This window comes from Alosa sapidissima, chromosome 18 (genome assembly GCF_018492685.1).
Source record: "Alosa sapidissima isolate fAloSap1 chromosome 18, fAloSap1.pri, whole genome shotgun sequence".
NCBI classification, from domain to species: Eukaryota; Metazoa; Chordata; class Actinopteri; order Clupeiformes; family Clupeidae; genus Alosa; species Alosa sapidissima.
The window spans coordinates 11,183,329-11,211,013 of NC_055974.1; the positions used below are offsets into that span (position 1 = coordinate 11,183,329).

General features: G+C 42.8%; 2 protein-coding genes across 6 annotated transcripts in view; both read left to right on the forward strand.

The window, feature by feature from the left end:
* nhsl2 (NHS-like 2) overlaps positions 1-18,865 on the forward strand; it is a 56,617-nt gene extending 37,752 nt beyond the window's left edge. For 4 of the 5 annotated variants that reach the window (XM_042069095.1, XM_042069097.1, XM_042069098.1 and 1 more), the window contains exons 2-7: positions 5,562-5,714; positions 9,672-9,814; positions 10,202-10,388; positions 11,604-14,030; positions 14,214-14,355; positions 15,044-18,865. In XM_042069095.1, coding sequence (XP_041925029.1) covers positions 5,562-5,714; positions 9,672-9,814; positions 10,202-10,388; positions 11,604-14,030; positions 14,214-14,355; positions 15,044-15,362 — 3,371 coding nt within the window. In that variant the 3' untranslated portion in view covers positions 15,363-18,865. The remainder of the gene's footprint in view (positions 1-5,561; positions 5,715-9,671; positions 9,815-10,201; positions 10,389-11,603; positions 14,031-14,213; positions 14,356-15,043) is intronic. The other variant, XM_042069096.1, reaches the window with a different exon arrangement.
* Positions 18,866-19,727: 862 nt separating this feature from the next.
* The window catches only part of arhgap36 (Rho GTPase activating protein 36), a 33,484-nt gene continuing 25,526 nt past the window's right edge, over positions 19,728-27,685 (forward strand). Inside the window, exon 1 of the mRNA XM_042069564.1 lies at positions 19,728-20,202. Within this exon, the coding sequence (XP_041925498.1) occupies positions 20,110-20,202 (93 nt within the window). The 5' untranslated portion in view covers positions 19,728-20,109. The remainder of the gene's footprint in view (positions 20,203-27,685) is intronic.

Genomic DNA, 27,685 nt, shown 5'->3' on the forward strand with positions numbered 1-27,685 from the left:
CGAGTGCACCTCTAGTTATTCTATGGTACTGAGTGTAAATCATGAGCTATTACAAGATGTGTGACGTTTAGTCTCAAGTACATGACACGTGGGAAATTATGAATATCTGTGTGTCTCTGTCAGATGGGCAGGTATGAATGGGAGAGGTGTTCAGTTGGGTGCAATCTGCAGCCTCATCTCTAGAAGGCACTAAATCCTACAGTACGTACTGTCAGGCTCAGCATGCTCTACCTTTATGTCCCCCCAGGAGAACAAAGCAAAGTCCTTATAGGCAAGTCTCCCCCACTCTGCGGCTATCTTGGTAACGCACTTTGGGCAGTTATCAGGCAGCTATTTTCCTATTGAAGCAAATGGGGAGGCATACGTAAGGGTTACTTACATTACAGGAAGGGGGGATATGTGTAGACTACTGCCATATTGGTGTTACAAACTAACCCCATGCATTTCTATGGAGGATTCTTTGAGTGCTGTGTCTCATTAGAAAATCTCTGAAAAAAGTCTCCCTGTGAATCAGCTGCACCAACTGAATATACTGAGCGAAGTTCTTCATGGCTTATGCCTTGTGAATACTTTGTTGCTGTTACTTGATCTGTCTCTGACCTGATGGATGCATTTTGGAACTCTTCAAGTTGAGTGTTCAGTTGACTGCAGTGCTTTCAGTTGAGTTGTGTTTGTGTTTCCATGTCTTTTGAGAGAGCTCTTTCTGACACCTCTTTGCTGTCTCAATTAAAAGTTTTCAAAGTTTAGCCCGTGCCTGTGGTTTCTGCATCTGTGCTCGTGTTGACCCATGAGAGATATAACCACTGTGGATGGCGTATCCATGGAGACAAGAGAAACAGAATAAAAGTCTCCTATTACTGCCATAACTATGAGATCTCATCATCCCTGGTCCTTCTCCAGCCTAGTATGGCCTAACTGGCCTGATAATATTTTCCAGCTCTAGGCTGCAGCTATGCTGAGGAAGCATGCTTCAGCGGTAGCGCAGTGTGAGAGTAACTTAGTGCTCTGTACAGAGTCTCAGTAGCGACAGACTATACAATCATTGTAGCGTTGTCAGTAATGTGGAAAAACAAACAAAAAAGCTCTATTTAAAACCAAATGAAGTTTTGTGTTACACTGTATTAAAACATGTATTAAAACGTTCATTGTCTGTTGTCTCTTCAAATCTTTGCATATTTTGGTAAAAAAAAAGATACTGCTTGTATTTCAGAGGGTGCATTCTGATTGTTGCTTTCAACATTGTGTTGCAGCTTGGCTCTCACTGATCAGAATAGCACCCCAACACATATGTACCCTGCAACCCCTTCAACAGAATGGTTCGTGGGCCCCACCCCAAATCCTTCTATGAGTGTGTGTGTGTGTGTCTGTGTCTGTGTCTGTGTCTGTGTGTCTGTGTCTGTATCTGTCTCTGTGTCTGTGTGTGTGTGTGTGTGTGTGTGTGTGTGTGTGCGTGCGTGCGTCCCAGTCAGATCCACGCCACTACAAGGTTCAGGGGAGGGAGAGGGAACGTTCTGATGCCCATCACAGCTACTCCATTCTGAGGGTTATTGCTTCTGCCAGTTTCCTCCCAGTCATGAGTGGGACTAAAGGAAAAAGGCCATCTCTGATTTCTTCTCTGTGTGCAAACACCAAACTCACTTTCCATGACAGAGTAACACAGCAAAACAGGGAGAGAAACAGAGAGGGCTGGTTAGTACTTTGCTACTCGCCCGATACTGTGGGCTTTAATGTCCTGATGTTGCCGACTGAATGCCTTAACATACAGATGTAGGGACAGTGACTTCATCTTTTGGTCATGGATTTTGAACACATAGTAGCTGTGTGTTTCCATTCAATTTTTAAATGCATATTTGAATATTCAAATAAGAATGAGCAAAATGGAAAGCCAGCTTGTGACTGTTAAACACAAAACTTGTAACAGCAGACGTGCTCCATTTCTGTCTGCAATCAATCATTCCATCATTGTCAAAGTCAACTCACTGGAGCATTGCCTGCTACCTGATCATCTGCTTGTTTAATAACTGCTACAGGGAGACAGGTGTAGTGCACTTATTGTCAATTGTAATGCATTGCGTCGCGCACTTGTAATACCTGCTGTCAGTTGTAATAAATATTGTGCTTCACCAGCCACTGGGCCAGAGAGGATTTTTCTGCTACATGGAGAAAGTTCAGTCTGGAGATAACTTTGTGTGGTCTAGAATTACAAAGTCATTTCAACAAAGCTATGCCTATACCTGATTTTTCTTTTTAGAATAACTTGCAGAATGGAAAGTTTACACATTTTTCAAAGAAGCAGTCCAGGAATTGTATCCTCTACTTATGATAAAAAACAGTAAAAAAAAAAACAGCTCCAGAAACAGAAAGCAGTTCTCTATCTGTTCTGTGTACATGATCAGCTGGTCTGGTGTTCTGGACACTGTCCCGGCTCTGTAAATGAGAGACAAACTCAGTGGCTGAGACCAAACCGTATTCTATTCCGGCCAATCAGCACATTTCATCACACAGAAAAATTATTGGCTGTTGAGCAGAAGTATCAACAACCACTAGAATCTCACTCTGTACTTTTAAGTCATTTGATCATCTTTCAAGCCTTGTCCTTTGCTGATGTTTTTGATGATTCGGTCGTCATTCCCTCTTACACTATGGTGGACTCCAGAGAAGGTGTAAGTCTGGTTAAATAAAACAAAGCTGTGACACAGTACTTGTTTTCTTTAATCCATTACTACCTTAAAGGATTAACCCTATATTCTCTATCTTGTTGTTTCCTCTGTTGATTTTTGTCTATTGGTGCAACTCTTGGAATCTCTTCTCCCATCTGCTCATTCGAGTCTTTGTTATTCCACCATCTGTGGGCCTAGAGGTTAGAGACATGAACAAATTAAATCCAACAAAGCCTACATGGTTAAATCTTGACTTGCTCTAGACACTACTAGTCACTAATCTAAGATTCTACATTTTTGCATCGCCTCTCCAATGCATAATTACGCCGTGGAAGTTACAAGATTGTCATGTGATTGTCTTGATGAAGTAATTCATCAAGCCAGCAGTATATATTTGACTAATTAGATATGTCACTGACACCAGACAAAGGTTTTGGCATAATAGACAATGGTCTTCTTGGCTAGACTCTATTTGCCTGTGCTAAGAGGTAGTGGACATGTGCGTGCATAACTTTTTGCATTTTGATTAACAGAAAGAATGCTGCATACCACCACTGAGAGCTGTAAGGATTCACAGCTGAATCTACCAACTAACCGAAAATATATGGTGTGTGTGTGTGTGCAGTGGCCGCCTTTGGTGGTGTGTGTGTATGCACTGTCGTGAAATATCTCATACTGGTGGTAAAGTGTGAAGTTTGCTTATTTTAGCACAGGAAAAATAACACTAGTCATCTTGATTGGAATAGGAAACTTGCAACCAACTTGGTGTTGGTTAACACCTCGCTAAAATTGACTCCTGGTGTTCTAGAGAAGAAGTCAGTGTCTTCAGTTTTGTCTTTTTCACAATGATAAATGTTGCCCAAGAATATATCTGTTATTAGCAGGGTTGTAGTAGAGGCTAAATGCAAGTAAACACAGTTTATCCACCTCTGAAATTTCAGAAATACAGTTTATCCACCTCTTATTAGAGTTTATCCACCTCTCAAAAGAGTTTATTTACCAAATGCAACTTTTACCATTCAAATATATCACTGTATTATCCACATTTACAATATGTACACTCATCAACACTCTAGGAACCATTTAATACCACTGGTATTGTTATAAACATTAGACAATAACTTACACCATCATCAAACATGTTCTGAATGCCTTTTTAAAAAAATTGATACCGCATGATGCAGTCCACCTTACTGTGATAATAGAATTCATAGTTTACCCACCTCTTATTTGACCACTACACCCCTGCTTATTAAGTCACTCACACTAAAACAGGTCTTAAAAACATAGAACGTAACTCCCCACTGCTTCACACCTTGTACAGCTGCCAAATCTACAGACTATGGTTCTTTATATTTTCACCCAAAATACAAAACACATATGAGCATAATAAATAAGACAAAATATGTTCTTAATAGTTCAATCAAAGGGACACTCTGGTTTAATAACAACCTTGGGTCTAGTTGTAGATGATGCAGTTAAGTCTAGTTTGAGTTTGTGAGAAATTACTTCCTTTAATATAACTATGTTGTCTATATTCTTCATGAAGTGTAATGTGCTTGTATCTGAACATAAACCCTTCTAGGGAGCCAAGTATATGTTGAGGTCCAATAATCATTAACCTGACAAGAATTCTTCATTAGTGCTAGTCCATCTTAACAAATGTAATTTATTATGTAGTGACAGACTACTCCATGATGTCTTTCTCGGATGGTCGTCCTCCTCACTCTGTGTGCTAAGCACTGCCTGATGGTCGCCCTTTTATCTCAGCCCTTTCACTATTTCAGTCCCCTTAAATCATTTGGGTTATGTAACAGCAAGCAAGCATATTAATTCCTCTTTGGAGAACTGCTGCTGAACTTGTGATTAAATGTACACAGCGAACACCATGGGGCTATGAACAGTCTGTTCTTCTGCTCTCTCTCACTCTTTTTCCTCATCCCTCTCTCCACTTTCACTTCCCCGTCTCACTCTCTTCTGTCCTTCTGTCCTCTGCTCTTCGACTTGGTGAAATTGTTTGTGCCTACAAGTAATGGAGGCATATGGGCATGGTAGAGATTCGTCATTTTTGTTTTCAAACCTTTTCGTTGCTTTTTTATTTTAAATTTTATTTAAAAGCTCTCCTAAGGGATCATACTGTAGTCCCTAGCATTGGCACCAATATAACATAACGTCACTGTGTTGCACCTCTGTCATTCTATCTGTTTTTCAATCAGAAATAGGGACTTAGAACTTGGACTCTTTTTTAATTTTTGTGAATAAGTGTAAGCCTGATTTTTTTTTTTTTAGAAACAGCGGGAGTGATGAATTCTCATGACTGCTGTTCTCTCCACAGGAGTATTAGTGGAACACTGTAATTGTGACTCTGGCTCCGAACCCCTCGCCATGTCTATGAGCCCATACTTAAGACAAAATTACACACAGCCCTCTTAAGAGAAAAACAATCATTCATGTGATGATGGAAAAACAAAAAGCAAATTCATACTACTTGAATTTACTACTACCTTTTAGAATGTTTACTGCATCTACAGAGCCAACTGAATTTTTGCTTTGATTTGTCTTGCTGCCTAAGCACACAAACACATCAGAGCGCTAATGAATTAATTGTTGTAATGATTACGGTCTCGCCACTGCTTGATTTGCTTGCTAGAAATCACTTCCTCTGGCATTGCTCGTTAGCTTTCAAACAGCGTTGCATTATCAGTCTGACATCTCTGGGTATATTAACCATGTAAATGTCATCCATTTCTATTTGCGTACGATGTATTTCCCTCCCTGCTCACTCCATTTATCTTGTTCTCTCCCATTCTCTCCTTTTTTGCATCTCTCCATCTCCTCCCTCTCTCCTCCCTCTCTCCTCCCTCTCTCCTCCCTCTATGCCTCTCTCTTCCTTCCTACCAGCCAACACCAACTTGGACTCGGAGAGCAAGCGAACGGCCCACTTCCAATCGTCATGGCAACAGCATGTGAATGTGTTCGGCTCGTGGAGTAGGCCGGAGTGTGTGCAGGAGCTGCATCAGGAAGCTCAGCTCAACCTGCAGAGCCTGCTGCAAGGTAAGGGAGGCTGCCCGGGGAAATGGAACCGTTCGGATGGGGACGGTGACAGCTAGTGGTGCTCAGGGTATCGCTGGGGAGGGAAAGCAGATTTTCTCTAGCTTGGTGTGTCTCCTTATCCTCCTTGTACAGAGCAGTGGCTCAGTGAGTGTGTGTGTCTGTGTCTGTGTGTGTGTGTGTGTGTGTGTTGTTGATATGTGCTATGTCTGTGTATGCATGCGTGTCCCCTCCCATGCTGCATCTTGCCTGTGAGAAGTCGTGTTTGTACTCCTCCCCTTCCAGTGGATTTTACTCTGTTTTTAATCCATGATCTGTCACCACCTCTCTTTTCCCCTCTCTCTCTCTCCCTCTCTCTCTCTCCATCCCTCTCTCTGACTCATTCACCCTCGTGCTTACCCTTGCCTGTGATCTATTAGATTTATTGTGATTTGCGGAAGACACCCAGACTCCTCTCCTCTCCTCCTCTACTGCTCTGCCTCTCTCTATGCGATCAAATGAATGCATCGATGCAGATGCCCAGTGTGTGTGTGTGTGTGTGTGTGTGTGTGTCTGTAAGTGTGTGTGTGTGTGTGAGTGTGTGTGTGTGTGTGCATGCAGAGACTGTAATTCTCCTCTTCCCTCCTCTGTCCTCCTGCTGGTCTCTTTGCCGTTGCCTGCTCCTTCTCTATCCCTTCCCTTCCGGTTTGCTTGTGTTCTACACTGCTGATTGATTGATGATGTTGACTGATGCATACAGAATGAGATACTGTGCCCAGCTTGTGTTTGTGTTCTAGTGTTTGTGTTTATTTTTGGATGTGTTGGCTGTTTTGTACTGTATGTATCGATAGCTACACATACTGTGTACTACATAATGTACAGCCATCCACAAGCCCTTGGCGATCAGCATGAACAGTGTGTACTGTTATGGAGATGCCACTCAGTTATACTGTAGGTGGTCTATGTGTCCGCCGGATTCAGACCAGTAGCCGAGTATGCTTTGTGTATATCTGCAAATTCCTCATCTCCTGTTACTCTTCATCAGTGAAGAACAATTTATTTAGGGAATAAATTTGTTTTTGTTAATAGTTGCCATCCATTAACATAGATTTAGTATAAACATTTCATATATATATATTTATTTGGGTTTTAAGGTTCTTACGTTTAAGTGCAACTTTAGTCTTTTTCTGATCTTAGAGGTTGTGTTTTCTTTAATATTGCATTTTATTTATATTAAATACTAATACTCTAGACCTGATGTACAAGAAATTGTCTGGTAATCTGTTCCTATCTGTAGAAAATGGTTACTTAATATTTTTCCATGCATACAGTATATTTGAGGGTCTCAGATGTTGGTCCCAACCTGTCTGACAGCTGGTGTAAAACCTTTGAGTGAAAGCAACCAACCTGTAAACCATAATTAGCATCTGGAACATGCCATAAGGAAGTGTGAATGTATGTGCATGTCCATTTGTAGTGAAAAGAGTTAGATATGCCTCTACCATGTCTAAAATTTTGATTTGTTTGTTTGATTTTAAGTTTCTTTTTAAGTTTTAGCATTTTTTTATTTTTATATATTTTTTTTTAATTTATTTTCATCTCCCGATATCTTTGCTTCTCTATTTTCATTGTATATAACAGAAAACAAAGAGATAACAGATAACAGGAAACAAAATGCAAGACCCCGGTTTCCCACCAAAGCAACTAAACAATCGGCTTTGCTGCTCTCCTTTCCTTCAGTGCATATGTGTCTGTGCACATTTTAAAACCAGTGTTATACTTGTTCTGATGACCTCTTAACAAAAGGCACTGTGGCTTTAAGCTAACCTGGTGTTGCACTAGAGGCCTTGGGCTCTGCAGACCATTGAAGCATGGGGCTGTCCAAATGGACCTGGTCAAGAATTCATTCAGGTTAACTCATTCTCTAAGCGTAGCCAGATAACCTGACCTGCCAGTAAACAAAAGAACATGGGTGCCCTACAAGCCCACGTCCCTGAATGGCTACAAATTGTAAATGTTCAATGATGAAGGGAAAAAATGGAATGGAAGACAAATAAGATGAAACAAGCACAATCAAATGACCTCAATGGACAAGAAAGAGGCATTGTACCCCCCCAGCCCCCTCCCCTCATTCCTTAGCCAGAGACACAAGAGAGAGTGACCCATTTTCCTATGAAGGGGGCTTGGAGCCTCATCTGGTTATGCATTCAGTGGATTTGCTGTTTTCATAGGCACGGTGGATTTATGAACACTTGGGTGCATGCCTGATGACAAGGCCTGCCTGTCTAGACAGGACAAACGATTGGCTGATTGGTCAAGAGGCAGCGCTGATTGGTTGTTTGGGACAGGAGATGTTTGTCTCCAATTAGTGATCAGCTGATAGGCCCAGGCGAGGACAGTGAAGGGGGAGGGTGGAAGGTGTGCCTTGCATACCTTCAGAACTTCCCGTCTCAGTCTTCTGCTGCCCTCTTGCCTCTGCCTCTAGTGCATCCCTGTGGTAAGTTCAAAAATGCAGACTACTCACAATTCTGTACAGAAAATAAATATGTGGGATTGAAATTGACTGAGAGATTGGTGTAATATTTTGTGTGTTGACTTTGTGTTTGAAAACATTTTTTGTGTTAAACAGAGTGTATCATCTGATGCCAGTAGATGGATTTTGTTTTCTCTTCAGTGCAGTTTAGAGACATGTTTGTGTACTATGTTAACAGTTGTGTATAATAGGTATTTTTGGAAGCAAACTGTTTTTAGATAGAGGAGAAAGTTACCTATGAATGGTGCAGATGGACCCATTAAAAGTGGATTATGGGGGGCCTGGTGTGGAATGTCTTGCCTTGGGGTGAGGAGAGATGCTATGTCTTGCAAAACAGCTGTTGCCCCTCCAAAGAGGCAAACTAATAGACCAACATTCTGTAGGAGCACTTATAACACCAACAGTCTTTTTATCATATTTTTGTCTTTTAAGAGTCTGATTGCTATATGAAATGAAGTATTTGTCAGTTTCAAAACATACTTCTAATTCTGGCAGGTAATGCTTACTCAATTCAAAAGAAATTGAGTTTTTGAATTTACTTATAAAACAACTAAAATGATTATTAATCAGTGTATATTGTAGAAGGCAAGCGTATATAGAGGCAAGATATTGAAATACTCAGACAACAGACACATACAACACTGTGACAATATAGGGGACAACTGCTTGTTTGACATCATTAAGGCACCATTGGTTGAATATCTAGAGAAGCCCCTGAAGAGGTGAGTGTTGAGATCAGTTTTGAAGGCGGATATGGAGGAAGGTCACGGAGGGATTGTGCATCATCCTCTTCTAATCTATAACCCACCAGCTGTGAACATTCTAAAAAAACTCCGTCCCCCATACCGCAGGAGCTCGGTGAAAAGGAAAACAATGTGTATAGCCTGCCCCCTCTGGGCAACCTGGAGACTCTGCTTGAGGCTATTGTTAACTCAAGTAGCATTCCACTTTTTTTCCCCTTCAGAACGCTCACCATTGCTAAGCAACCCAAGTCTGGGAGGGAGACATCCTTGTTTTGCCATAGAGCAAGTCTCCCCCACCACACCCCACCCCACCCCCCACCCTATAGAACTACGGCTTGGTGGGAGAGTGGGAGAATGGGGTATGTGGGATTGAGAGGAGGGGCCAGTTTCAGAATGGGAGGGGTAAAAGGAGGGGATAAGTGTGGGGGTCTGGGGAATGGCTGCAGGGTGTGGGATGGGGGTTTAGAAAGAGCTGCTCTGGAATGGGAATAGCAATAACAGTGTTTGCCAGGACCTCAGGGTACGTCCCACAGAGAGGGAGTGAGAGAAGGAGAAAGAGACAGACAGTGAAAGAGAGCAGATCAAAGCTACAGTCGTGTTTGCATTGCTCTCACAGAGGCTCTTGTTGTTCATCAAATGCATTGTTGCGTTTTGTGGGTTGTTGTTGTTCATCAAATGCATTGTTGTGTTTTGTGGGTTGGGCAGACTTTGAGGAGCAGCTATATGACAACAGAGTGACTGGACAGACGTTCCGCCACCCCTCCTCTCAAAGCTCCGAGGACACCTCTACAACGCTCAGCCGATCTCCTGGCGCACTCAGCAACAAGAGGCCGGAGTTCATCTTCCTGGTAACTTTCTTATTTTTTTCTTTCTCCACCTTATCAATGGAACTTGCCATGAGTCTTGCAGGAAAGACTTGGGACAACATTTTCACATTGTTAATTCATATTTTCTAACCTTTTGTTTATTCTTTCACCCAAGTTCTCACATCACAAGCAAACATCAAATCAGCTACAGTGTGTTTTAACTCTGCAAACGGTGTGTTGTTAAAAACAGCTGAATTACCATTTGAATCTAAGGTGCACCTATTTGCATTGTTGCTGTATGTTCAGTAGTGTTATGTTGAGTTATTAGTAGTATTATGATGATGAAGCCTATAACTGATAACTGTGTGTGTGTGTGTGTGTGTGTGTGTGTTCGTGCATGTGTGTGCGTGTGTGTGTCTGCTCCACCAGCCAGCGAATAAGCAGGTCAGTGAGGATGAGGCGGAGGCGTTAGGGTTTCATGCCCGAGATCCCACCTGTGGGTCAGAGCACCCCCTGCTGGGCTGGAGTGCCTCGCTGGGTCCCCCCGTGGCTGAGAAACCCCGCTGGCGCCTGGGCCGCAACACTCCCACACAGCTTGTGCCCATCGATGTATCAGGTGACGCAAAATAAAGACACTTCTTTCTTTTCAGGATTAGTTCTAGTCCACACATACACAATTGTCCTTACTGTTAGTTTCTTTGAAACCCATTAATAAGCATCTTCATCGTCACAGTCTTCCGATATTCACTCTGTTCACTTCAGTTTTGTTACATTTGTGTCTTCTGTTCAACTTTGAACAGTCCAAATAACATGCAAAACATTAACTAAAATATGGGGGCTGATTCCCTGAGAGGTGCCACTCTGTACCAAGCATGCCAACAATAACGAACAGGTAGCTGTTGCCATGGCAACTTCCAGTTCTTCCCCCTTCTTGGTCAGAGGACTGACAGGCATGAGGGGAAAAAAAGAGAGAGAGAGAGCGAGGGAATTTTTCATGAATGAAACTGGCACACAGTCTGATGTGACAAGCCTCTTTGGGCGTATTCTCAGAATCTTAACACGAAAGCATGACAGATGTGCTAGCATTGGCAGGGTGAACGAAACGACAATAAAAAACAAGCAAAAGGGTGTTACATTTCCCTTGAGGTACCTCCAGTGTGGATGGTTACAGTCTATTGAATACTGTGTAGCAACTGTCTACTCTTCAAACACCTGCAGAATATCTTTATATTTACTGCGGTCTAAGTAGTTTCATCATTTACTGAGGTATGCATCTAGTAAGCTAAAAACCGATCATTTGCCAAACCAATTCAGACCACATCTTGAAAATTCTGATCTTTTTGTTCAACCATATACATCAAACAGCAGCCATTCTATAATACCTCTGGTAACTTAAAAAAGCTCTTTCTTTTCATGCCCAGACCTTGAACTTATATATATTATACATGTAGACAAGATCATCATCCTTAGGGACTTGTTTGTCTGGCCTTCCATGGATTACGTGGATGGATATACTGTAGACCTCATTGCAGAACTCATTCAGGGTCACATCGTGACAACAGAAGTAAAGAGGTGTTGTGTATTGTTTAAACTGAAGAGGCCTTTATGTGGTTCTTTAGATGTCTAAATGTATCTACAGTAAATCTGGCTCAATTGAGAGGTTTTTTTTATATAAATATTGCCTCCTGATCCAAAGGAGGTGTGACAGTATGGAGTCTCCAAGCTTACTTTGCAAGGCATACAAGAAGGCTTTCTCTGTTGTTGTCTATTTTCAAATGTGTCCTTTGGTGAAATGAGCTGCTATATTCATGTATTACATGTGGGATTACAGGTGATGGCAAGATTCTGGGTGTTGACCTGATCCAGGGTGCCTGCTCTCCGGATTCCTCCCAGCCACGGTCCCTGCAGCCCAGCACGGAGGTCTCAGAGGAGCACCAGCTGGCCCTGAGGAAGACCCAGAGTGACCTGGAGCACAGTGTGCCCCCTTCCCCCAAGGCACCCCCTGGCATGATGGACCAGGCCACCCTCATGTGCCCCAGCACCTCCTGGAACGGACCCAAGGGCTCCACCTTCTCCCCAGCCTGGAGCGACTCCTATAACTATGCCCTAGCACCTGGCTCTATGGCCAAGCAGTCCCCTTCCAAAACAGGTAGCATTGGGGGAGTAGGTGGAGGTGGAGGTGGAGGAGGAGGATTGCCATGTCCCTCCCAGACCTACTCAGGCCTGTCCGCGAGCTCGAGTTCTCATTCCAGTTCCTTCGCCTCCATCAACGAGCCCTCCGCACATCAGCGGGGGCACTCGGGCTGCCACGGCCTGGCGAGACGGCACGAGACGGAGGGGGCGGTCGCGGTCGTTCCAGGAAACGGCTACGGACACGTCGACCAGGACAAAAGGTCAATGCGCTCGAACGCTTTCAAGTTTCGAGAGCGCTCCCTGTCTACACCGACAGATTCCGGATCCTTCTGCTCAGCAGACAATATGTACTATCCAGCACAGGTGGCAGGTCCAACAGCCCATGAAGGAGAGACCTACGCCCTCCACTACCCCAGCGGCAGCTCAGAGGACAGCGCGAGCACGGACAACATGTCCGTGACTATGGCCCCAGACCTGGTCCCCGATGGGCGTTTGCGGACACGCTCCCGTAGCATCTCCCTGAAGAAGCCCAAAAAGAAACCGCCCCCACCCGTGCGCAGCGTTTCCCTGATGAAGAACCTGAGCGACGCCGCCGCCGCCGGAGGCAGGGAGAGCCATTTCCGCGACGGCCGGCCCAAGAGCCTCCACATCCCCAGGGAGCACCATCTCCAGGAGTCCTTCCACCCGGAGTTCCTCATGGCGGTCAAGATGAAGCCGGACGTGGAGCTCGACCCTGCGCGGGGCTATTCTGAACCGGACGCCTCTCCGCGCGAGGGCATCCCGGAGCAGGAACGGGAGCTGGTACTGCCCGCACACTGGCCTCTAAACGAGTGGAAGGCCAACAACGACGCATACCACTCGCTGTCCGGTTCCAGCACAGCAACGGGCACTACAGTCATAGAGTGCATGAAGGTACAAGGCAGCTCCGAGTCACTTGATTCCCACTCCACGTCCCGTGCGACGTCCCCATCCCAACTCTCCATCGAAGCTGAGGTGAAAGTTTCGCCGTTTAAGCCCCCTGGGCTCATGTCCCCGTCCAGTGGCTACTCGAGTCAGTCTGAGACTCCGACTCCAACGATGCCGTCCGCTCTCAATACGGGGCCCTCTTTCATGGGCTGCAAGATGCGTCCCAAAATCCCAGAGAGGAAGTCCTCGCTCCCAGCCACCTCGCCACGAGAAAAGACCGCTCGGTCTCGTCTGTCCTTTGAGCTGCCCAGCGCCCAGCTGGACCTGTCGTCCGTCAAGCCCAAACCCAAAGCTGGCCGCCGTCACTCGGACACCTCCGCGGCCAGCAAGCCAGGCAAACTGAGCCCGAGTCAGTCCACGCTGCCCGTGGTCACCCAGACGGAGTTACGCAACATTCGACTACGCTCCGTTAGCCGCTCGGAGCTCGATGACAGCCCCGACGGAGCCTCAGACATCATCGAGGAGGAGCAAGGGCGTGACCTTAGTCCCCCCTGCACTCCTGACCCCAAACCGCCCAAACCCCCCGTGGCGATGAAACCGCCACTGCCCAAACGCCCGATCAACCTGATGTTCAAATCCCCCTCGTCCTCCCCGTTGGCGCCCGAGTCCCCTCCAGCGTCTCCAGTGGACCGGCCCATGCCCGTGGGGAACATCTACATGGTGGTCAGGAAGCCCAAACCCAAGAGGCCACCTCAGTCCCCCGTAAGCCCGTTGCCCAGCGCAAACCAGGAGCACCAGTCCCAGTCCTATCTCCCGGCTCTATTGCCTGAGCTAGATCTGGAGCACGGCATCCCCATTGAGGAGGAGGAGGGTCCACCTTCCCCCAGTAGCCCTGAGAAAGAGGACAGGAGCAAGACCCTTCCCAGCCACATGACAATCTCGTGCTTAGCTGAGCTAGATAAGCGGCGGCCCAAGGTGCCCCCGCCCGTGCCCAAAAAGCCCAGCGTCCTTCTGCTGCCGTCCCCGTCTTCCGCGCAAACCAACGGAATTGCGAGCCAGCAGCTTCCTCCCTCCAACAGCGATTCAGAATGTCCAGTCAGTGCACTGGAGCCGGTGTCCGAACCCGAGGAGGTCGAGAACCCAGTAGTTGAGGCTGACACTCCAAAGGATTCCACTCCTCCGTCAGATGTACAAACACTGGCTGCTGAAACAGTGACAGGTTTGTTCAAGTTTAATACAATATCCTCAAAGAGCCGGAGTGTTGAACTGCCCATTACAGATGAACTATGTGCTTTTCTTGTAAAGTGCATATGTGTGCGTCTGTTTTATTCAGATACTAGTGAATGTTATTTACTTATTTAACATCATCGGTGTTGGCTAATTTATGTCTATTTTTCCCCAGAAGTCCCAGAAAGCCCTATGGAGGCAAACAGCTCCGTCGGAGATAAGAATGAGCTACACATAACTGAGGAGACAGAAGATGATGTTTTAACTCCCACTCCCACAACTCACACCACTGAGGACCTCTTCACCATCATTCACCGGTACGGCACACAACTGATTACAGACATGTAGCCACAAGCTTCTACACTTGTGATGTATATGTGCCACAACTCAGATGGGAGGTGCACTTGCAGACAACGGATAAAGTTCAGAGTAGAGTTTAATTTGTTCAAAGTTCAACAAAGGCAAAGGCTTTGGCAAGGGTTCAGGACGAAGATCCTCAGTGATAGTTAATCAAAACACGGTTCAAAATATACTCTGAAAACCAAAGAGTTCTCAATTATTTACAAACAGGAAGGAACACAAGAGCCAGTAAACTGTAATGCAAAAGGTCAGAATCCAAACAGTGTTCTTTGGGAAGTTTGTCCAGCACAAAAAAGGAATTCCAGTACTCACAAAGATTGTGTGACAAATGTAAAGAAACGGTTCTTAATTCCCCTAGAAAAAAGTGAAAATAGTCCCAATCAAGTGATCACAGCCTTTCTTTAAGTAAACATTCACATTACAGATCAAAAGGCAACAAAAATGGCTCAAAAGTCAAACTGCAAAGTAAAATACTCACAAAAGCCCATGAGAGGGCATGGGCCGAGTAGAGTGTTGTGAGCTCTCTTGTGCCCCCTGGTGTTGACCATGTGGATGTGACATGAGTATGGACATGCATTCATATACAGCAGTGACGCCAAAGCCCATTAATAAGAACAGCACTAACAATTTATCGTTTTCATTCAGGTCCAAGCGAAAGGTTCTTGGCCGCAAAGAACCAGTGGACTCCTTTGGCAGTCGGCAGAGTCTCATCTCTCCAGTGAAGAGCAACAGCAGCGACCATCTGCGGACTCTAACTCTGGGCAGCACACCAAGGTCCAGTCTGAGGAATGAGAACTTCATGGCTCTGCTGCAGAAGAAGGGCAGCAAGTCCAGCAGTGGAACTCGCGTCTCCGCCATGGAGCTTCTCAAGAGCACAAACCCGCTGGCACGCCGCGTCACAGAGTTCTCCCAGCCTGACCCAGACTCAACAGTGACCAATCCGTCCAAACCACTCGAAGACTGAAGGGCAACCTGCTGTAAGCTCTGAGTCTGAATTTTGAAGGTGTGTCCCCTTGTTCCACTCGACCAGGCGAAAAAAGAACAATTTATTAGGAACCCACAAAGTCTGGATGCTCATATGAAACACAAGTGCTCATTGCTTATTTTGATTTCACCATTTCACTGGCTAATGTTTTCCGTAGTGGTGGAGATTTTTTCATTTACCCAGTAGATGGATCTTCTATTTGATGGAGGATTTTTGAAATCGACAAGTCACCCTCTGATTCTCTTGAGAATGTACACAGCAAGTCATGCAAAAGTCTTTTTTAAATGGAACTGAAAACATCTGCCGTGGTAATATTTGGGTACTAAACTATACACTTTAAAGACCAAAATTGCCCTAAGTGGCCAAAATCAAATGAATCAATTTTGTGCCTGCAGGACAGAAGAAATGAGAGGAAGAGATTTTTTGCTTGAAAAATAGATTATGCATCTCACATAAAATTCAAGCAAGTTTTCACACACATTCCATTAAGTGTGCGAGGATGCAACACCCCAAACCCCTTAAGATAAAGCACTTTTCTCAGTCAAAGGAAATACAGAACAGATATCTATTATTTTGTCAGACTAAAAGAAAATGCCATATACACATCTTTTTGGATATCAGTTAATCTGTATAAAGCTATACATACATTCATTAACTTATCTACAGATCTGTTTAATCTAAGAGACACAAAATGATTGTGTGTAATTGTGCGTTTTGTGGCCAATGGAAACTGCCTATGGAAGGAATCTTCACACTCTCCGGATTAAAGCACTCCAACACAATATGCAACACCTGATAACCTGATAACAAATGGATCTTTCCCATACTGCCAAACAATGGCAATTCAGTACTCGTGTGAACTTCTGTGACTGAACACACTAACAAGGAGAAGCCCAAACTTTTATCTGAACTGTCAAAACTGTGACTGAACTGCCATGCCAACACTTCAAACAGTGGACCAAGAAAGGTTAATCAGGGCTAGATGGAAACAGGTTCCGGCTGGAGAGTGGGTAGGAAATGGGTTTTCCTTGTTTGGACGCTGAGACGGTCCAAAGGCTGTCTGAGGGGTGACTCACTCAGGGGTTTCGCAAATCTCAGGAGACCCAATATGGTGATAGGTCCAAGTGTGCCAGGTCTCTAAAAATAGAGAGCATACAATTGAACACACAGAGAAACCAGGAGGACAAGCAAGGCTGGCCCTGAACAGTCAGCTTAAGCTTTGAGTTTCTTTCCCCTTCCTCTCTTCTTTTAAGCCTCCCTCCAAAGGTGCTATCATAACTCATTGTTGCACCCAGATATTGGCTCTAGAGATTCATTGCTTTATTTGTTGAGTATTCTTGCTTACAGAAAAATGCACCAATCAGACTCTGAATCAGAACTACAGATGGGTTTAGGACAGGGGGTCTGGATCCTGCTCCTTGAACCCCTTTGCATGGAAAATAGTTCTTGTCAATCTTTAAGCACACACCTGATTGCTGTCAGTGTAATCATAATGCTATTGATGTAGCTCCATCAGGTGTCTCCAACCAATCAAGAGTGTTACCAATGGCCCCTGGTCAGGTCAGAAGAGCAGAGTTACCCTATAGGAGCTGGATGGAGAACATGTTTTTTTAATTTCTCAGAGAGTTATATGTGTCTTCACTTATAACTGCCATCTCTCACACTAAACGCAGATTATTGCTAGAAGCAAAATGATTAGACATGTAGCTTACTGGTCTCACCATTCTTATATGTTGTTGACCGGTACTTGCAATCTGTTTGTTGAGATTTCGCACCCCTCCATGCTGAAGTGTGATTCTGTCAATGAACTGCTTCGACTCTTTGACTCAGAAGAAGACAGAATCCTGGTGCTATTGAGTCAGAGCGCCATCTAGTGTCTAAGAGATGAAGCGTCCACAGAAAATTATTTGACTGTTACTGTAATACCATGACAAAAAAGGAAACTCACAGTATTAGGAAAGCCTTGACTTTCCTTTTCAAATATTCAAGAAAAAAGAGGACTAGAAGAAAGAAACAAAGATGTAATTGATCTCAATTCTGTGAAGTTTGTTTTAATTGTTTAGAAAATGACAAAAAAAAGCTGGCACACAGTGTTTGTTTGCCTTGTGATCTGGCATGAAGCCCTGTGTTTGAAATGCCTTGGTATTGCACTTCCGTAGGAGTCTGCTGAGTCTCTTTTAATGATAACTACTCTCAAATAACTGCTATTGTGAACTCTGTGCTACAATCTTTTACTGTCAACAACACGTTCATGGGTACATGAAGGAAGGCACAGAAGAAACAGGAAATGGGAGAGAAAAAGAAAGAACGTGAGAGAGGGATGAAGAGAGAGGGAGAGGAAGAAACAGTAAGTTTGTGCATGTTCAGTATAGTATGCACAAACTGAATAACAGAATACAGACATGCACAAAAGCTCTACAAGAAGCCAAACATTGTTCCTTGATAGGGAAAGAAATGCTTAAAATATTGTTAATCATATTCTTGTGCAGACCACAGTCCCAGTAGGCCAGCTGTGGCATTTCAAATAATATTTTGAAAATCCATACGGCCTGGCTTGTGTTAGTAAACTTTATGATTATTATGACATAGGGACCTGCCTGATTAATCATAGTATTGTGTTTTTCAGAATCGGAGGGGGAGAACATATAATGGTACAGAGGCTTTTTAAACAAGCTGTGTTTCCATGAAACATGAGTGTACAGTATTGACGTGAGAGGACCTTGTCTGGGTTTGCCAGCCTTGTCTGTTACTCTTTCATTTGTTCCCTCTCTTTGCCTGGCCCTTCACCTCCCTCTGTGTTCTTAGATGAGACTCGCGGGGATGCATTTAAAAGTGATTTATAATTCCCAATGGGACTGTTGTCCCGCATGCGTGTAGCACACAGGAAAGGCTAAGGAGGAGAGGAGAGGAGTAAAAGAGGGGGATGAGACAAAAGACGTGCGGAGGAAGAAGAAATGAAAATGCTTTATGAACCTTCTGCAACCTCTGAATCAAAGAAGGATGAAAGCTTTTTAAATGATTATGTGATTGTTGTGAAGCTATCATGAACATTCTAAAATACAGAATTCTATGACAGCCGCAAATATAGCATGTATATAGCAGATGTTACAGTGAGGGCCACTTGACCGAATCTATAGAGAAGAATTTAACACAGAAATAGAATTGTACTTCAGAGGTGGAATAGCACAAAGTGCTCTCTTGCTGTGCAATGTCCTAACAAATCTGCCAAAACAGATAAGCTTTATAGAAAAAAGAATCTTTACCCCTATGTGTAGACATGCAGCAAGGAGGGTGGGTTAGTGAGATATTAACTGGGAATTATATTTTTGTTATTTTTATCATTGGAAGAACATATTTAAAAACTCAACATGTTATTAAATATCTGTCAACAAAACAGTAAGGAAAATGTAGCTGTGAGATATAAAAGCAGCTATGCCTTGCTAATGTATAAAGATATAAAATAAATTATTTTTCTTGTGTAATGTCTTTCTTTGCAGTAATTTTTCTTGCTTTAAACACTGATGACTTCTTCACTATACCATTCATTTAACTGTCAGTGCATGTCATGAAATGCGGTAAAACCTTGCACAAATGACTGAAAGATGCAGGGGCTTCAAAAAGTAAGAAAAGGGAGATTAGAAAAAGCAACGAGAGAAAAAAGGTTTCATTTGTAAAATAAAAGTGCTCCTGAAGTTCAAAAGACCCTGAGAAAAAAAAGAACAAATATAAGAGGAAGTCGTAACAACCCATTATTTATTCCAAAACAAACTTATGTAAGAGCATCCCTTGTAGTGAATTATGGACCAATACCGCACCCTCTTGGACAAACGATGCACTTGAATGTGTTGAGTTTGTGCAGTCAGTGAGGTACTACAGAGTACTGTGGCAAACCCACCTCACATATTAGTTTTTGCCAAAAAAGAAGTTTCTCCCTTAAACCATGGAAATCACTCCTAAAACCACCTGCTGTGTTCTGAGGATTATGAGAACATAATTTGTTACCATAGTGTAAGGATTATCTCTGACCTTCACCTGGAGGGTCAAGCTTAAAGGTCAAACAATCCCAGCTGAGGCCACTTATGCTTAACTTGATATACAATGTAATGGCTACTGCACTCAACGATGATACATAGTGGACGTCCAAAGTGAACAACACATAAATAAGGATACTGATCTATACAAATCTATGGAGTAGGACGAAATGAAGACTGTATTTAAAACAGTTGCAGAGAGGCAGATGAGAGTTCTATTTGCCTGATCCGTACGTTAGAGGCGGGAACTCTGATCTCGCATGGTAGGCTCCCAGTCGCCACAGGCACATTTCCTGTGGCTGACAGACTGCACTGAGCGTGCTCCACTGGTGCTGCTGCAGCAGCAAGACACTGGCTTTTATCAGGACTCACACACACAGACACACACACACACACACACACACACTCATACATTTGCACATGCACCACTCGCTCCAGGAAGTGCTCAACATCAAGCCAGAGGAACAACAGTGACCTGTGAGAGCCAAAACACATGCAGCTCTCCGCTCTCTGCTCTCAACGAATGGGACTCTCATGTTTAAATATACAGAGAAACGCAGAATGAAAGTGGTACCAGGAAGGAAGTAAAGGTGGATCTTGATCTTGCGCTTAAGAGCTCAGATCCTGGGAGCTGACAACAAGTGCAAGAGAGGCCAAACTGAGGAAGAGAGAGAAAAAGCAACGTTTGCTCTGTTATGGTTTTATTCTATGTGGGATCGGATGGACCCCCGTCTAGAGTGATGCAGATGGAAAATCCAGTCCGTCAGGACATGCAGTTCTACTATGTGGTAAGTTCTGCAATCATCTCATACTCTATCAATCATCCAAGACCATTCTAAACTCCATAGTATGTGACAGAAATGCTTGGTAATCTTAAGCGTCTTGACTTTATGTATGTTTATAGCTGTTTGTTATTTAAATTTAAGATCAATGTGGTCATTTTAAAGCACTGGCTCAAATTATATATCCAACATCATAGTTCAGTATGGGGTCCTTGCTTGGTAATATGCTGTAAGTGTACCATGAATATTGTAGAGGGGGATACCTGCACTGTCAGTGAATGGGTCACTTTTAGCCACAGAAATGTAATTACTTAGTAAACTCAAGCGCCTTTGTGAATCTTTCATGAACCTACAAATTCTCATGCTTCAGCACTCACAACAAATACTTTGAAAAGCAAATATTTTCTTATTACATTTCACACTTGCATTGAAAACCCACTGATGTATTTTTTTGACTTTAGACCATGCCTTTATCTCAGATTTCTGTTTGCACTAAGATCTTATTGCATAACAATACCTGAATTCTGTGATGGAATGGAGAATTTCCAGTCGTTTCCAGCTGAGATAGCTTTAGTCCTCATGGTAGATAAAGAAAATAAACCTGGAACCTTTTTCAATATTTTTTTTTTCTACCAAAGTAGTAAGAGCCATTTGGCTGCTGAGTACTGAACAAAAACAAGCGCAGTGCGTGTAATGGATTGGCTCTATTCAACAACCAGTGCTGAGGGGGCCTCAGTGCTAATGCGCTTTGATGGATTAGGTGGGTAGGTGCACATCCAAGAGAATAAATATTTTTTACACTCCCAATAATTCACCAGCATTTGTAGTAATCCTTAGAGAAATATCTCAACTGGAAAGTCTATGTAATGTTGTCTGGTGCATAGGCAATTGCCTAATGTCTTTGGATGATGTGAAATTTAACGACAGCCATATGCCAAAAGAAAAGGAATATGAATGGGAGAATTGGAGAAGTCAAGAAAAAGTCTGTAATTGCTACATCATGGTCATCATTAGGGTCACGCAACAAGAGTTACAGTGTGGTGTGAGAACTGTCATCTATTGCTGCTTTACAACATTCAGAGCTCAAAAGTCTTTGTAGCTGAGAAATTATTTATTTAGGTTAATTTAATTTTAAGTTGATTTGATGAAACTTTATAAATGATTCATTACCACCATTTACTTGTTTGTGTGCACATGATGCTGGCCAGATGCAAACAGTTTATAACAGTAATTAGACCAAAGAGTAGGGTACACTACACAAACACATCTTTTCTCTGTTTAATCACTGCCATACATCAAGGATGTTTTTAGAGTGCATGCTCAGTGACATGGTTTTGTGTAATCAGCGAACACACATTTTGTGTGACACCAAACTTCTGTCTTTTAATTCTGGAAACAGCCTATACATACATCATTATATCAAATGAAGAAGGTGTTTTCCTTTCCAACATGCACAACAACAGCTGCAGACTTGCTGTTCATATTTCCATGAATGTAAAGTGCAGGAATTGGCATGACACATGAAGCATTTCTCTGCTTCATTCTCATCTGGGAATTTCATATATTGAGTTATGACGGTAAAACCACAAAGTAAGAAACCAGCAATCTCTCAAACCTCCTGGTGGACATAAATCAGAGGGGAAACCTAGCAGATGGGGCTGCACATAACCTGTGTCATACACAAAAATGCCATAGAAATATTTAGCTGAGACTACTGTTATATGCAATTGCAGAAGAGAGGGCAACTTTACTTATATTGCTATGTTATACTATAAATACCGGTATCGTGCCACCAACACAGTTTTAACTATAGCAAGCAGCATATGGAACATTTACATCAGCATGGTGTGAATTTGCTGACAACTTCTTGTTCCCTCAGCATATAGTACAGTGAGTATGTTGAAGGATTTATCTGCCTTACGTAATGGGATTTTCTTATATCATAGCACCACTCAAGATCACAAACACCTCTACATTGGCAATAGGATTAGGATATTGCATAATGTTTGTATCACACAGGGCCACGGAAGCCACACAAAACGGAAATCCTAGATTAAGGGAAGATTTCTCTTAGTAAATAAGAAAATCACTTATTTTATACTTGACTATTACTATTACTATATATTATTGTTTGAGGACAATAAGAGACAGCTGTTTCCTAAGCCTTTTAACACATGCCACAAACAGCCTCTCAATTCTCCCTTGAAAATAAAGAGGACCAAAATGTGTTCCTTATGTGTTTTCTGAAGCTTCCACTTTCCATGAATGCAGTAGCCAGAAGATTGAGGTTTTCAGCGACATCTTCTAGCACCTTGATCCCCCTGGTTCTTGTCCCATCACGGGACATTCAGTGACTAGCAATGCAGGGTGTTCGACTTGCCTACAGCTGCAATGAGCGGATCTATTTTCCATAACTATGATTTTAATTGGTCTTAATACAGCAATGAAGGGAAAGAATTTGTGAGTGTTTCCCCCTTCATTCCTGAGTCTTCATATCTGAGGAATGGAATGTGAGCCAGTGCACCAGAATCTCACTGCTGACCCTCAAAGAACAGATCAGCTTAGGGGTGAGAATGAACTGGAGGTTACGGCACTGTTTGAGAGTGACATGGCTTTATTCCCAGGCATCTGGACCACCGGATACAAGCACTGGCCAGTGCGACAGATGCTACGCTGAGGACAATTTTAACTTTGAGACAGCTGAGAGGCTCAAAAACGCTTCAGACGTCATCAGTGTATTACAAATGCTGTGTAACCTTTGCATAAGCTTCAATCGGTTATTATTCGGTTATATATTCAGTGGCAGAAGGTGTACAAGGCCAGCATGTGCTGGAGGTTCTATCTAAACATTTCAAATGGAGTGTACATTTTGAACACATTTTAAATTTCAAGCATTTCAAGCTAGAGCAAGTTTTTTGCAATGGATAACTTGTAGTGATAATGTCATCTCCAAAGTTTATATTTTATTTATTTAGTCTTTAGCTAGCCCCACACTAGATAGATAGATAGATAGATAGATAGATAGATAGATAGATAGATAGATAGATAGATAGATACTTTATTGATCCACAGGGGAAATTCAAGGTCACAGTAGCATACAGACAACACACACACACACATTCACTAACAGCAGAAAGTAATTAAAAGTATATAATATAAAAACACAACTAAGCAATAAGGACAGTAGAAGATAAATATATACTAAATACTAAATATACTAAAATACAAATTATACTAAATAACACAATTCTAAAAAAACAGTATCCACATAGTGGGTGATTAATCAAACAAGATGCGCTTGCAATGACTGAGGCAGGGACTGAGCCTGTGATTCTCTGTGCATAAGGTAAGGTAAGGTAAGGTGCTCTGTGTGAATGAGTGTCATGGTGATGGTGCAAATGAGTAAGTCAAACAGTGCAACAGTGCAAGAATAAAGTCTATATATCTATATATATATAACTATATTAAGGAAGGTATAAGTGTGGTCACAGTTCGGCTGTGGCATGGAGGGAGGGGTTGTGCATATGTGCTAATACAGTATAGCACGCAAACAGTGAGGCAGAAGACAGTGGTAAAAAGTGGCTAGTGGACAGACAGTTCAAGACATGGAGGTGGTGATGAGGCAGACAGACTATGCAGAGAAGTCTATTTCTCCTCTTCCCTTAAGTGAAGCATTGAACAGTTCAATGGCCCTGGGGACGAATGACTTTCTCAGTCTGTCTGTTGTGCAAGGCAGTGAGCGAAGTCTCCAGCTGATCAGGCTCTTCTGCTTAACAATAATGCTGTGGAGTGGATGACACTCATTGTCCAAGATGTTGATCAGTTTGTTCAGGGTCCTTTTGTCAGATATTGAAGTGATGCACTCCAGTTCAGCTCCCACTACAGAGCCAGCTTTCCTTACCAGCCTGTCAAGTCGCCCCGCATCCTTCTTCTTTGTGCTTCCTCCCCAACATACCACTGCATAGAAGAGGACGCTGGCAACAACAGACTGGTAGAACATCCTGAGGAGCTTGCTGCACACATTGAAGGAGCGCAGCCTCCTCAGGAAGTACAGCCTGCTCTGCCCTTTCTTGTAGAGTTTGTCGGTGTTGGCTGACCAGTCCAGTTTATTGTCAAGGTGGAGACCCAGGTACTTGTAGGTGCTTACCACCTCGACATTGACCCCATCAATGGAGACTGGTTGCAGAGTGGGCTTAGACCTGCGGAAATCCACCACCATCTCCTTGGTCTTTGAAATGTTGAGTTGGAGATGATTGAGTTTGCACCATTGCACAAAGTCCTCCACCAGGCTCCTGTACTCCTCCTCCTGCCCGTTCCTGATACACCCCACAATTGCAGTATCGTCAGAAAACTTCTGCATGTGGCATGACTCAGTGTTGTAGCAGAAGTCAAATGTGTACAGGGTGAACAGGACTGGAGAGAGCACAGTTCCCTGTGCCGCTCCGGTGCTGCTGATCACAGTGTCAGAGAGACAGTTCTTCAGTCTGACGAATCTGTAATCCAGGTTACCAGGTGAGCGTCCACACCCATCTGTAAGAGCTTGTCTCCCAGTCTGAGGGGTTGGATGGTGTTAAAAGCACTTGAGAAATCAAAGAACATGATTCTCACAGCACTTTTCCCCTTGTCTAGGTGGGAATGTGTCCTGTGTAGAAGATAAGTGATGGCATCGTCCACGCCCACTTTCTCCTGGTATACAAACTGTAACGGGTCTAGTGCATGGCGTACCTGGTGTCTGAGCATACCTAAGACCACATGGCACACTATACTCCTGTAATGTGTTTGAAAGATAAATCGAAGGGAAAGGTAATGGGGTTATGATATTTATTTTGCTATTTATGTTTTTTAATCAGGCTACTTTAATTATTTTCTGTTAAAAACCTTCAACCAAGGGCCTACAAATACTTTAGAGTCAATCATTATTACCGAAGCTTTTCATTTCAAGGAGCTCCGCCTTATAGCATCTACAGCACATACAGTTGGACCTGAGCTAATTTGGCAATCCATGTGTTGGTTAAATGCAGATAGGTATTGGGAAAGTTTGTTCCAATTGTACAGAGCAACAGAGATCTACAGAGGCAATGCCAAATGACAATACACAGTATACAAAAGTTACATAATATAGATACACTATGGAAGCTATACTATAGTTCATTCTGGAGCGGTCTTATCAACGTTTCCCCAAACTTGGACTGGCCTTCTGGATATCAATGGCACAAGATGTGGTTTGGATAAGGTTCTATGGTGGCTGAGCGTAACGGAAGGGCAGCGATGATGGGTGGGGAATGTCCTGTTTGGAGAAGCATGGCATCCTCTGTGGATGTTTTCATGAGTGGCATTTCCTGTGCCACCCCTCAGGGAGTGGGGGGAGGCATAAGGTGATGATGGCAAAAAGAAGAGACTAAATCAATTACTTGTCATTTCCTGTCATCTGACAGTCTTACTTTGTTATTACACAAGTCATCTTGCATTGTGTTGTTCTGAAATTATGTTGATTATGTTAGATTAATTTTTCCATTTAGAGATTTTCATAATTAAACCTTTCCCTCTAAACGTGAAATGAAAACAAACTGCTCATTTGCGCAAGACTCAATTCAAAACCTCACAATTTGTTGCCAATATGACAGACTGCTGTATTATCTGATACAAAAGTTAATTTATGGCAAGTGCAGCTTTTTATAATAATATTACATATTATTCTTTAGTACTTAGACAACTGCACATTCTTTGTTTTGAAAGTTACATTGCAACTTTGGGTAGTTTTAGGTCTTATATAACATTGTTACTATCATGGATACCACAATACCTTGCATAATTCACACTATTGTATTCTATCTTTACATATGCAATTACAATCACAAACCCATACTGACCTATTTGGATGTATGCTATAATTTATTTCAGTTTTTTAGAAGTAAGGATAAAAGTCCATTTTCAGTGTTGTATCACTGATGACATGTTTTCTGTTATTTGAACTAGTTGGCTAGTTGACTTCTGAAAATTCAAAACTCAATATGTTCGACAACCACAATCAACATTGATCATTTTACACTTTACACAAAAACATCTCAGTTGTCTCACTTGTACCTGCAAATGTGGGACTGTAGGGGGCGATAAAGTCAATGAGCAGAAACAGTCAATGATCAACTCTCCATCTGTTTGCATCTTTTTGGTGTTTAGTCTAATTTAACCTTTGCTGTTGTTGTTCATGGGCCTGTTAGTCTATTTGTGTGGGGAACTATTTGTTTTCTCAGCGGAAGCCACATATCGATAACAAAAGTCGTTTTCTTTTCACGGGTCGAGAAGTTTCTTTTCTTGTTTTGTAAGTAGTCGTATAATAAGCCGGATAATGTATTGGCCACCGGTCATTATCAGAAAATATGTCCCTTTAGGACGAAGCAAGACCTGGTCCTGTTAGCTCTGTCGGGACTTGTTTTCCGATAATATCCTTACTCTCTATTGTGTTCCTAGTACAGTCTTAAATTTAACATCAATAAGTTTCTTTTGACCTATTTGATTGATTTATGGTGAGATAAATATTGTTCTATCCTTTTCCACCTAAAATCCATATTTGTCTGCCATTTTGAAAAATGGACATCTTGGCCCCAGGGTCCAAATCCGAGTTGCTTACAATTCTAAATCTGATCACACCCCCTTTGTGAATTTCTCTACCAAATGTGATGCTTTTATGATAAAATGCTCAATTGTTATGAAAATAACCATCCCACTATTACCTGAAGATGTTTATTTATTGTTGAGGCTCTTTAGCACTTTAAGTTGCCTGATAATTTAATGACTGTCTAAAATTGCCGTCTCAAAATAAAACACGGCCAAGGTCAAAGTGATCGGTCGTTGACCTCTACAGCAGATGTGCAACAGGACACTGTGAGCGTGGCAAAGGTTTAACATATTCCAAATATCCATCTGAAAGCAAAGGAGTTTGTTTAATATCAGTGTCGTCGACGGGGATCAAATGTTGAGCTGTTGAACTGAGTGAGTGTTTTGGAGGGGAAGTAACCGAATTCCACATCTTGGTTGGATATTCGGTGAGCCTCTCTGGCTCCCACCACTAGTGCTTTTGCATTCATGTGCAGCTCATATTACCACCGACATCTCGCCTCTACTCTGAGATTGATGTTTTTTGACAACAGTCATTAAATTCATTTGGAATATGTTAAACATAAAAAAATTGGACTAATAAAAGACAACTTCTATCTGCTAAAACTTTTAACTAAGCACATTCAGATATACATATAAGGTGTTCTTTATAATATAAGGCACGGCTGTTCTTTTTGGACATTTTGTAGAATAGATTGCATCAGTCTTCACAACTTCTAAAACATCAAATGAGATATGTGGGGTTATAGTAGGCCAACATGTGCACATCCAGGAAGCATGTTCTTGCGCAGAATGTAGCTGTTAACACTTTCAAACTGCACATGCTAGATTTATCTCCATCCTGTCGTACTGAGTCAGCTTTGATCATACATGT